Source organism: Solanum verrucosum, unplaced genomic scaffold (genome assembly GCF_900185275.1).
Source record: "Solanum verrucosum unplaced genomic scaffold, falcon-dt-bn FXZP01000148.1, whole genome shotgun sequence".
Taxonomy (NCBI): domain Eukaryota; kingdom Viridiplantae; phylum Streptophyta; class Magnoliopsida; order Solanales; family Solanaceae; genus Solanum; species Solanum verrucosum.
Window position 1 is genome coordinate 91,553 of NW_026020184.1, and position 13,001 is coordinate 104,553.

The 13,001-nt window shown below is 35.0% G+C and overlaps 1 protein-coding gene across 1 annotated transcript; it reads left to right on the plus strand.

Moving 5' to 3' along the window:
- The first annotated feature begins 212 nt into the window (after window positions 1-212).
- LOC125829299 (uncharacterized) lies at window positions 213-10,935 on the plus strand. Its single transcript, XM_049508542.1, has 21 exons — window positions 213-490; window positions 647-819; window positions 908-1,078; window positions 1,486-1,596; window positions 1,700-1,777; window positions 2,514-2,710; window positions 2,802-2,862; window positions 3,330-3,404; window positions 3,650-3,727; window positions 3,849-3,911; window positions 3,995-4,078; window positions 4,162-4,316; window positions 5,651-5,690; window positions 5,777-5,920; window positions 6,013-6,132; window positions 6,211-6,426; window positions 6,894-7,070; window positions 7,877-8,561; window positions 8,934-9,130; window positions 9,921-10,056; window positions 10,667-10,935. The coding sequence occupies exons 1-21, from the start codon at window positions 352-354 to the stop codon at window positions 10,819-10,821; spliced, it is 3,255 nt and encodes a 1,084-aa protein (XP_049364499.1). The 5' UTR covers window positions 213-351; the 3' UTR covers window positions 10,822-10,935.
- Window positions 10,936-13,001: the final 2,066 nt, after the last annotated feature.

The following is a 13,001-nucleotide window of genomic DNA, read 5'->3' on the forward strand; positions in this document are numbered from 1 at the left end:
ACAAGTGAAATTTTAAAAAGTGCCATATAAAAAGGAATCGAGGGAGTATTGATCTTTTGAAGTAAGTCTTCAATAATAAATGAATATAAATTAATTTATTTTGATTAATTATATTAACCAATAAACATAAATAAATTATACAATTTCATATTTTCAAAGTTAATAAATAGAAAGAATAATGTCATTTATACGGGCGATGACAAAAAATGGACGGCGCGAATATCAATTTTCCCGCGCTTTCAACTGTTTTAGCCAACTATTTGTTTCTTTTTACAACTCTTGCCAACTTGTGTAGTGTTTGTAGCTGCAGTCTTTGCTAGGGTTCTGCCGCTGCGCCACAACTTATACGTTATGGAAATTCATCAAATTGCTCAGCTCCTCAATCAAACTCTGAGCCCCGACGGTGCCGTCATCAATGCCGCCACCGATGCTCTCGATCACCTCTCTACTCTCCCAGAATTTCCCTTCACTCTGCTCTCTATCGCCATAGGTACTCTGCAATTCAGATTTCTCTGTTTTCGAGTATTTATAGATTCATTGTGATTATTCAACTGTCAAATTGAAGGAGTATTTACCTGATTATGATTTTGCAAACTGTTAAGTTAATTTCTGTTCTACACTTTATATTCGATCTTCATTTCCATAGGAGGTGAGAACGGAGGTCAGAAAGTAGCTGCAGCCACATATCTCAAGAACTTCACTAGAAGAAATGTTGATTCCATTGATACAAATTCAGGAATCACCAAAGAGTTTAGAGATGCATTTGTGCGCGCTTTGCTTCAAGCCGAACCTATGACTCTTAAAATATTAGTTGAAGCTGTAAGTGTTTGGGGCATAACTTTTTCTTCGTTTGCGTGTAATTAATGAGGTTGTTTTTTTAATTCTCTTTCCTCCTATTTGTTTTCAGTTTCGCTCAATTATTGCAGTTGAGTTTGTGAAGAAGGATGCTTGGCCTGAGCTTGTGCCTGAGCTAAGGTCGGTCATTCAGCGCAGTGATATGATTGATAAGAATCCGAATTCTGAATGGAAAACCATCAACGCTCTAACCATTCTTCACTCACTGATTAGACCCTTCCAGGTATTTAAATATGTGTCAGCTATATTCTGATTCCACCTATATAGATGACTTTCCCTCTATTGATATCTATTTACTCAAGTGACTTCAAATCTCATGCACCTTATGTTTTTTATTTGTTGAATTGTATTTTGTTTGTTAGAACCTTGCTGACTGTAACGGTGTCCTGAAAAATGCCACCCCTAGCTTGCTAATTGTTGAAAATAAGCTTAAGCATTTGGCGGGTGACCAAGAAGGCTTCTCGTTGATCCATATGAAGATAGACCAACAGCGTTCTATAATCTGGTTAAAATTAAAATTATTTTTGACAGAAAAATTAGCTAAACCAAATTCCTCATTTATTTCAACTCTGTTGTTAAAATCTACCTTCTTAGGTTCTTATATTGATCTCATCTTATGTCTTGTGGCAGTACTTTTTGAATCCAAAACTTGTGAAGGAGCCAGTTCCACCACAGCTAGAACTTATTACAAGAGAGATCCTTGTACCCTTACTTGCTGTATTTCACCTCTGCACCGAAAAGGTCCACATAATTTTCTACATTCCTCTTCCTCCTAGGTATTTCCATATTAAAACATGTTACTTTAGAGTGTATGGAAGTGCTAATTCATCGTTGCATGAAACAGGTATCAGATGCCCAACATACATCAGAAGTGCAGCCAGAAACTATCCTTCTCATCACATGCAAGTGCATCTATTTTGCGGTGAGGATAAATTTACAACAAATGATGTTTGATCCATGAAAGGTCAACTATCATTTGAGCTCTAGGTTCTGTTTCAATTTTTTTCTGTTAAGAAGTTAGCAGACAGCATATTGGATATATCAGATCCTAAAAACCTTCGGGATATAGAAAATAACAAAAATGATAGGAGGAAATTGCTTGATACAGTTATCAAGCATATCGAGGAGAGGAAGCTGGTTATACGTGTAAAAGCAATTCTGCTGAAAATGGGAACTAGGCATCAGTAAACGAGTTAAAGTAATTTGTTCACAACGTTTTGCATGTGATCTTGAAGCCTTGTAACTTAGTGTATTTTGATATAGCTCTATGCATACAAGATCTTTTTCTAGTCCAAAAAGGTGAATGATGAGCATGGATGTTAATCTATGCCAGGACAATAGATCTTCTTTCATTCGAAACATTGGTACTTGGTTTACCAAGGAACAGTCTCATTTCCTTTATTTAACCTTTTTTTGAAAAAGGAAGCAACAGTTTACAACATACACCATTAAAGTGATCTGATGGTGAGATCAGCTATCAGTGCACTATTTTCTTCTTTTCAAGCCTATTCAAATTACTAGGAGGAATTCTTACACCAATGTGTCCTTTTATGTGTCCTAGAAATATTTATCTGGAAGCATCTTTCTTCCTCTAATAAGGTTTCTGTTGTGAACCTTCTTTGAGCAGTACTACAATCTAAAGTCTATCAATTTGATAGGTGAAATCTCACATGCCGTCTGCCTTGGCTCCTCTGCTTCCTTCTATTTGTCAAGATCTGATACGAATCCTGAATTCTTTAAGTTTTGATGGTGGCTTGACTTGCAAAGATGGGTATTCTCTGCGGATGAAGACTGCAAAGCGAAGTCTGCTGATTTTCTGTGCTTTAGTCTCCCGGCACCGGAAGTTTGCTGACAAGTATGCTGTCAAAATGCATTTTATTTGCTCCAAAATGAAAATACAGATATCCTGGTTTTTCCTTAAATTTCTTCTCATCTTACAATGACAGACTGATGCCTGATATGGTGAAATGCGTTTCAGAAATTGTCAAGCATAGCACAATCATAAGTGTAAGTCTTAGGAGTATTACTTGGTAGTTCTATAAATATGAACTTTCATATCAGGTGTTCCATAATCTTATTTCACTGGAATGCCTAGTAAATAGATACTTTTGTTCAGCATGCTGCCGTCGGATTCTCCTTTCTTTAACTACACTAAAGTTGTGTCGTATAAGTAAGAATCTATGCTTAGTCTCAATATCTGTTCTGTCAAGAATGTCTCATGAACTTTTATGTTGTTTCTCATAAGTGCTTTTCCCACACACTATACTCGTCTTTCTTCCTATGATAATTTTTATTTTTATCTTCTCTCTTCATCTACTTATTCTTTCGTCTCAATATCTGTTCGGTCAAGAATGTCTCATGAACTTTTATGTTGTTTCTCATAAGTGCTTTTCCCACACATTATACTCATCTTTCTTCCTGTGATCGTTTTTGTTTTTATCTTCTCTCTTCATCTACTTGCTCTTTCGTTGTAGAAACTGGATCCGCTGTCAGAAAGGACTGTATCGTTAGCCTTTGATGTTATTTCTCGTGTTTTAGAGACAGGTCCGGTAAGTTTGTTCAGTTGTCTTCATGGTCAAAAGTTTCTCTTTTGCTTGACTATCTTTTTGTAGCTTGAGCAGGCAATGTTTATTTATTTTCATGCTTGTTCTTTCGCCTTCCTAGCTTCTTTCTCTTTTTAGGCATTTCTGCTAATTCCTTGGTTTCTCCTCTATCGGGAAGGACTTTTATGGTTAGTGCCTGCTACTGTTCAAGTCTCCAAGCTAAAGTATATTATCATCATCATCTGAAACAGGGATGGCGACTGGTTTCACCTCACTTTTCTTCCTTGCTTAATTCTGCAATCTTCCCAGCTCTTGTGAAGAATGAGAAGGTCAGCTATTCCACGAATTTTCCTTCCAGAGAGCTCTATACCTATGTTCATGAGTTTCTTTCTTTTGTTGTGACATACTCTTGTGAAGTTCTGATTAAAGGCTTAAATGCCTGTTAAGTAGGACACAGTAGAGTGGGAAGAAGATCCGGATGAATACATAAGGAAAAATCTTCCGTCTGACCTTGTATGTTCTAATATTTGATCTTCTTTAGAAGTTGTATACTCTAAACATTCGCAGGATATTGTCTGATCTTTATGATACTGCAGGAAGAAATTTCTGGATTGAGAGATGACTTGTTTACAGCAAGGAAAAGTGCTTTAAACTTGCTTGGTGTTATTTCATTATCTAAGGTTAGTTTTCTATAATTTATATTGCTCTAGCTTCTTCTATTAAAATTCACATAGTTATCTGTGATTTATTCTTGGGCTTCTAGGGACCGCCAGTCAAGACTTCCACAGCTTCATCAAAGCGTAAGAAAGGAGAAAAGAACAAAAGAAAAGGTTACAGTTCGATGGGGGAGTTGTTGGTGCTTCCATTCTTGTCAAAGTTTCCTGTTCCAACCGATAATGGAGAAAACACAGTAAATGAGTGAGTTAAAAACAGAATTATGATATCAACTCCTTTAACTTTGTAATTTATGGTCATATATCACTGTACTTCACAGCAAGTTCACCATTTAAAATTCAATAGGATTAATGGTTGGTGCTATTTATTTATATTACTTTAAAAGCATGAAGGTTTGATCGAACTTTTTACCCTTCATTAAAAGACTCTACAACAACAACATATCTAGTGCAATCCCAGTAAGTGGAGTCTAGGGAGGGTAGAGTATACGCAGACTTTACAACTACCTCGTGGAGGTAGAAAAGTTGTTTCCGAAAGACCCTAGGCTCAAGTGCATCAAACCCAAGTAAAAAAGAAGAAAACAATGAAGAAAACACAACCGTTAGCAAGAAGATCAGTGTTAAGTCTACATGAAAGAAACAATAACAACAACAACAAAATAATGTGATAATCGAAACACAATAAACAACATATGACAAGAACTACAAGGGTACGACTAGTTTTACGACAGATACTAAACAAGCCTAAACCTACGCACGTTACGACAACACACCACCTCTATTAACCTTCTACCCTAATACGTGACCTCCACTCCTTCCTATCTAGAGTCATGTCCTCGATAATATGAAATAGCGTCGTGGGAGTCTAATCACCTCTCCCAATAGACAAAATTTTCTTTTACTATTTTCCTCAAATAATTGTCGTTTAATTATCATCCCAATATTTAGGACTTTGAAATTGATTAAAAGAAAAACTGTTAAATCTTTACTTATTTGTAATAGGTAAGAACTCCTAAATATTTAATATTTTAAAATTGATCAAAGTTTTGCTTCTTAAATCTCTAATTTGAACTATATTAATGTCCTAACATTTATGACTTTAAAATCAATGCTGTTACCTTACATAAATATTTACTTAAATTATGGTAAGTAAAATAAATAAATAAATTAAAAAAATTAAAGGAAGAGGTTCATGTTTAGTTAAATAACTTTTTAACCTTCCTATATGAAATTCTTATCATTTTGAAAGATATAATGTTTACTTTAACGTCAATTGCTATTTTTTAATAATTTTGTTCCTCTTGTATCTAGTTTTACCGATTGACGCGAGACACACGTGCAAATACACTAAACTTGTTCTGTTAAAGTTCTAAGATACATTATATTACTCTATAATTCCTTGAACTCTAAGTTTGCTTAAGACATAGAGTGCTCATTCTATTGTCATGCCGTTAACTAAATTATCCTGCTTTATTTTTCCATTTATCCAGACTTTTTTTCTTTTTTCTGACCTTCCTTGATCATGCTTGCATCCTGTGTACGAGATTTACTTTCATTTCCTTGTCTAAACTTTCACAGATATTACGGAGTCCTGATGGCCTATAGCAGCCTTTTAGATGTAAGGATAGATCATTATTTCAAATATTATTTTTCTTAATTAAAAAGTTCTGTACTTATGTTACTTATGTGGCATTGTATTCTCAGTTTCTAACAGAGCAGAGTCCTGGATTTACGGATACTCTAGTTAGGAATCGGGTGCTACCACTGTATGAAACACCAACTCCTCAACCATATTTAATTGCCACTGCAAATTGGGTCCTAGGAGAGCTTGCTTCATGCCTTTCTGAAGTGAGATAATTGTCTTGATGATACTTTTTAACATCTTGTTTGCTATTAGGCATATTTTTGGAGTAAGTTCCTTTTTTCTCTTTCCACAACAGGGTATGAGTGCTGATATTTATTCTTCATTAGTGAAAGCATTACAAATGTCAGATATAGGGGATGTTTCTTGTTATCCTGTGCGGGTGACAGCTGCTGCTGCGATTGCCCAACTCGTTGAAGTAAGTGGGTATGGCTAACCTATTTTATGAACCTGAAGTATGATAGTTTAAATAATGCTTGACCTTTTGGTACTGCAGAATGAGTACATGCCACCTGAGTGGTTACCACTTCTTCAAGTGGTTTGTCATAGTATTAGTGATGAGGAAGAAGATAGCTCCATTTACTTTCAGCTTCTAAGCACTATGGTCGAGGCTGCAACTGAAAAACTTTCACCGCATATTCCAGATATTGTTTGTCTGTTGGTTAAAGAAACTTCAAAGAACTTGCCTTTAGATCTGGAGCCATGGCCTCTGGTATTTTCTTATGTGTCTGACATACTTGTATTTTTATTCTTTAGTGAATCATTTGATGATTCTAATTACCATTTTGGTAACTGGCATGAAAATCAGAACATTTTTTGTGCACATTTCATGGAGATATATTGTTCACTATTCATTGTTTATAGTTTAAATGGAGGTTATATAGGTTGGTTTGCTTGCCCTTTAGTTCAATGAAACCTCGTCTCTCCCAGTCCTGTTGATATCATGTCACATGGTCAGGGATTCAAGAGTCATTACTTTGATAGGAATAAGACTAAACTATACGATTCCTTCTTGTAACTGAGGTACCTTGAGACAAATTCTTAAATCACCTTTTATGTTCTAGATGAGTAGAATCAACCTCGCTCTTCACCCAAATATGAAATTTTAAAAAATGAACTCATCCACATGTATAATTGAAGGCATATTGAGATCTGAAATTACTGACTTTCGTCTGATAGATGGTGGAACAGTGCTTTGCAACACTAGCAGTGATGGCTCAGTGTTGGGAAAACTCAGCATCGGAAGAAAATGAGCAGGATGATTCTAGTCAATTGTGGCTTTCTGGTCAGACCACCATGATGAGAGCATTTTCAGATCTCCTACAGCATGCGTGGCTAAGATCTGCTCCACTGATGGTTAGTCTTGAGCCATGTATCAAAATTAATTTTAGAGTAAATGGATAGGTCACAACACAAGTGTGTATGCATATATATTCCATTATTTACTTTTTGTGTCAATGAATATACTCAGTACTTCAGTAAAATATTTCCTTTTTATTCCTGTAACATCAAGCTTGAAGCCTGTTCAAGCTCATTTTTCTATATTGAAAATGCAATCACCTTAGTAGTGGATGCTGCTTAACTCTAGTGTTTATACGGCAATAGATGTTTGTTTTGTGTTCTGAATTCCATACCAAGCTTAACTAGATCAAGTCTTTTAGCTTCTCATGCATAAGGCAAAGCTGTTCATATATTGATGGAAGCTCGGACAGAGCTGTATGAGGCGGAAGACTCACGTACGGTTCTCTGAGAAGGGAGTGACTACCTACTGGATCTTCGATCATACACACAAAGTAATCCAGATACTTTAGATCTTTCTCTTCGAATAAGATGTCCACTTTGGCGATGCTTCCAGTAGATATCTTACAGCTAGAGTCTCTCTTTTTGATTCAGTTCTTCCACCAACAAGAACCCGAGTTAAATTCAACTGATACTTAACTGGTCGCCGTCAACATTCCTATTCGTATTGCCTCTGTATTGGGTACCAGAGTGTACAGATCATCCTATATATAATATCTACTCTAAAGATTAAGAAGATAGAGGTCTCCGTTTCATAGATTCAACTTGGGATAACAGAGTGATAAGCGGATTTTAATATATCTTTTGGTTTTGATATACTCAAATCTCTTGTTATCTTCTCATATATATTTTCCAATTATCAGGAACATGAGGTTGCCTTCTCAGTGCCCCCTTCATCATGTGTTGATGACTGCTCCACATTGCTTGGTTTCATTTTGCAAGGAATTACCCAAGCTGACGATCTTTTGAAGCTAAAAGTCTCAGAGCTGATGCTGGTCTGGTCATATCTCATAGCTGACTGGCATGCATGGGAGGAGATGGAGGATTTATCAGCTTTTAACTGTATCAAGAAAGCAGTTAGCCTAAACAAGAAATTTGCTGTGAAGAACTTTCTTGTGGGGAAGCTGCCGTTGCCTCCTGCTCCACCTGTTCCCAAAAAATCCATCCTTGAAGGAATTGGTGCATTCATTACCGAAGCTTTCTCACAATATCCATCTGCAGTATGGAGGGCATCCTCTTGTGTCCACATTCTGTTACATAATCCCAGTTACTTACCTGAAGGAGAAGGTGTCAAGCAATCTTTGGTGATTTCCTTGTGTCAGGCAGCATTTTCTCGTTTTAGAGAGATTAAAAACCAGCCTGTCCCACTATGGAATCCTTTGTTGCTTGCAATAGCGTCGTGTTATTTGTGTTTTCCTGATATTGTAGAGAAGATTATAGAGGGCATTGAACATGAAGGCTTTACAAGTTTTCTATCCGCTTTGGCAATTATCTCAACAAGCAGATTTGGCCATAGTTTGTCATCAGAGGCTGAGATCAAGTTGGTAGGTTAGTATTCTATTTCTTTTTCCCCTACTTCTTAAGATTTTTAGCGCAATTAGGAACTTCCCCACTTGACTTTCTCTCATGGGGCAAGGGATATTTTGGTGATGGGCTCTACGTTAGTCCTTTTTGTTTGTTCTGGAAATGCTACTGTGTCTATCTAGATCTGTTTATCTGTCCACAACTACGATGCTTGTTAATAGATTGCAAGCTAACACTAATTTTGATCATACCTTGTGGTTAACTTTTGTGTTTTTCCTTGCTTTGCCTTCTAAGTATTCAATTTTTCTTCTCTTATTGGGTGTAGAAAACTTTCTCCTAAGAATCTCATCAGCACCATCTCCTTATGTCTGTTTTTTTCTATTATAATTTTACCAGTGATGGCACTGGCACAATCTCTTGACAAGCTGATAGGACGGCAAAATGAAGGGAGTTTATTGCTACATGATTGCGTTGCATCACTGATGGAGGCATTTCTGAAGTTTAAAGAACTGGAAGAAGAAGAGGAAGATGAAGATGAAGAAAGTGAAGATCAGGCTTCTGGTGATGAGGAAACTGAAGATGATGATGATGAGGTTAGGTCACTGAACTAATTCTGTCTTGTTTAATTATCTTTAGCTTCCCCCTCCCCCACCCACATATTTTTTTGGCTGTCAGGTAGACATTGTTACATGGTAATCATGTTCGTAAGTCCTACTTTTCGTTATGGCCAAGTGTGTTCTATTTGTAGAACATACATTATACTCCATTTTTTGGGTTAGTGAAATAATAGTGACTAATGAGTCTTTGCGTTCACGATAATTCCTTAGCCTTCTGACATGAGCTTTGTCTCATTAGCAAATTATGGCTCTTAACTTAATTGTGGTCCTTCCATGTAAGTTGAAATTTTCGCACATTTCACCAGCTTTCTTGATGGTAACACATTTTTCTTTTCATAAAAAAACACACTGCGACTTGAAAACAATGATTATCAGAGCCTGTTTCTTTTTTCATAACCACCTTCTCTAGTTAAAATAGTCAATGTTTATATATAATAATTACAGGAATTTTCTTAAAAGAAAAGATATAATATCACAGGAAATTGTTGATGATGCCTGCCATATTGTTGTCTTTTTGCATCATTATCCATGGTTTTTGTTTGTTCGCTCTGTCATACATACATGAAATGCTTGTGGTGGAAGGAAGGGGAAGAGTGCATATGCTATGCATTCATCATATATTCCTTTTCCTGATAAGTAAAATGGAGATGTGGAACACAAACCCCGAATCCCCTGCGTGCAAAGTGACTACATTCATCATGTAAATGTACATTAATACCTTTGGAATAATGAACGCTGACTGTTATTGTTCTTAATTCAATGCTAGGACTCTGAAGATGATGAACGAGAAGAAACTGAACAAGAGTTCTTGGAGAGGTGTGCCAAGACAGCCGCGGAAATGGAAAATGGAACCATTGTGGAAGAAGGTGATGCGGAAGATCAAGAGCTAGAAATTGAACTGGGTAAGCCTGCCAATGCTCTCATTTTTCAAAATACCAGACGTTTGAACATTTGATGCGCAGGGTGGAAAAATATTACCTACTTGAACTGTTTATAGAAATAAAGAAAATTAATCTCTTCTAGCTGTTTTAAAGGAGAAATCACTCAAACCTTTTCATTTCTTTAACTTACAAAAATAATAAACATGATTTTGCTTACTTTGGAATCCTAATGATTTTATCTTGGGATGAGATGTTCTGCTTGTCAAAGTTTGGAATCTTAAATTGCCTAAATGTAGCAAACAGACTTAGATGTCAAGTTGACACTATCTTCTGTGGGTTGTCACATTTAAACAACAATTTCTACTTCAGCACTGATGTCTTTTCTCTCAAATTTCAATCAATAAAGTATACCTCAATCTTATGTTGGAGTTGGCTTATCGCCACATGCATCGTTTATATCCATTCAGCTCAGATATCACAATTAAATTAGGATAAATACATCCTGGTTGACTTTACTTGAATAGTTGCATCTTCTTTTACTGCCTTTATGTGTTTAATATCTTCAATATTGATGTTCATTTTCTAAGAATTGCATTGCTTTCCCCTCCTCATATTTATTCAATTACTCCAGGTTGTTTGGAAGATGTGGATCTGGAGAACACAGTGCTTTTGGTAATTGAAAGATATCACCAAGTGCTTTTACGGCTACAGTTGCCACCAGAACTGATTTCGAGTTTCTTGGAAGCCTTGCCTGAATGTAAATTATACTTCCAACAAGCTACATAGAATGTGATACATACGCTGCTCTTGGCATTCTTATTTTTTTAAACCTCTGATTGTTGTAGTTGTCCAGTGTGCTGTTGGTGGCTGATTATTTTGTTTATTCTTGTAATATTTGCCGCCTTGTTGTGCTGATCGAAGTCTTGTGTTCCATCTTAATGTTCTCCTTTTCATCAGGTGTCTTTGTTATGAGAAGAAAAAAGTTAAGCAACAATTATAATACAATTTTAATTCAATATATTATAGGTATGTTTCAATGCACGCGGTGAATGTATAATTAAAATATTTTTTAATACAAATATATTTTGAAGTATTATATGCTAACTTCAAATATTCTAGTACTATTTAAATGTATTACATTTGTTCAAGAATAACAAACCATCAAATTCATAACAATGTATAATATTTAATTCGAATTGTTTTACAGCTATTGTTTATATTTAATATAATTTAAATCTAATTTTAATACAACTTTTCGAAGCTTCACTTTTTCTTTGATAAATCACCACTACCGAACTATTGCCAGACTAGTAGGTCCAACGAACCCAAAAATAAATTACCATGCAGTCCACTCACTATTGGAGAAACCTGTTCCATTTTACAACTTCGTGTACTATGAAGGTTCTATATGAAGATCGAAAGAATGATTCTTTTTTAATATAGGTTATCGTCCTAATGAGGACGGAAGACGATTGTTACAAAGCTCGTGGTTTTTGGTTGGAATTCAATGGTTTTTCGATTTGGTTGTTGTCTTATGTGTTGTTATTGGATCTATTTGGTGGTGTTGTAGAGGTGAAAAAGAAAAATGAGAATTGTGAAGGTTGTTGTTAGTTGTTTTGTTCTCCCGAGAAGCCATCTCTGACGAGGTTGGATGGAGATGAGGGCGAGCAATGAAGTGATTTTAGCTATTAAAAGTAAACATATTCAATAGATTATGATAAAAAAACAAGCACCCCAATAAAGGATAACAATCAATATAAAAGAGTTCATTTATATAAAACCTCCTTCATAAAATACTACCAATGTTAGCAATTATACTTAAAATTTTACATTTATTTAAAATTCAATTGGGCCTCAACCTGTTTTTATTAGGGAAAAGAACATGTGTACTCTAAAAGGGAAAACTATTTACTAGTGGCTACCCTTTTACTTTTGATGCCTTTTTTTCTTTCCTCAAACCTAACATTAGCGTGATGTCAACACTTTTTGTATTTTGTCCTTTTTTTGGGAAATGTTCAACCTTTCTTTTCATGTAAAATGTTGTTTACTTCCTTTTTGCCTTTTTTGTTTATTTTTTAAATATAATAATATTCAAAAATAAATATAGTAGCTAACTTTTTTAGACTAATAAAAATAAAGGAAAATTAAATAATTAGACTACAACAAGAAGTAATTATAAAAATACCAAAATCACTAACTTATTTATTAAAATCAAAACTAATAAAAATATATTTTATATTTTCTTCGTTTTATTTTTTTTCTCATTTATTTCTTTATTCATTTTTTCCATTATTTTTCTCCCATTTCCACTTTTTCTCCTCTATTGGTTCCTTTTATTTTTACATTTCTTATTTCATGTTCCTTTTTATTATTATTATTATTTTTCTTCCTATTCCATTATTTTTTTTCTTAAATCATGATATACTTTATTTATTCGTTGAACGTTACTTCAATCCTTCAGTGAGACCTTCATGATACCATCAAAATATATCTACGTGGTGTCATGGTATCATTGATGCATACTTTGATCCTTTAGTCCTTTAGTGAGGCATCCATGATACTATATATCACACTATATCTATATACTGTCATGATAACATTGATGTCTGCTTGAATTCTTCAGTGGGACCTTGATAACACTCAAATGTAATCTTCAAAACCAATTAAAAGAGACATCAATCGTCGTCAATAAAAAATACCCAACGAAAAGTTGGGGTCTAATGCCATAGAGAATGGTATATCTTAGAAAATTCTATAAAGAAATTTAAATTGTAAAATCATTCATTTGTAGTTGTAAGAACAAGTGGGTGGATGATTCCACCAATTTAATAAATGAATTTGGTTATCAATAATCACAATTAAACTAAAATTTCAGAAAATTCAAGAAGTAACAAGCAATCTAGGGGTGCGGGGATTGGAAATCAATGTCATACAAGGGTAATTGTGTTGCTCTATAGTGATGAACA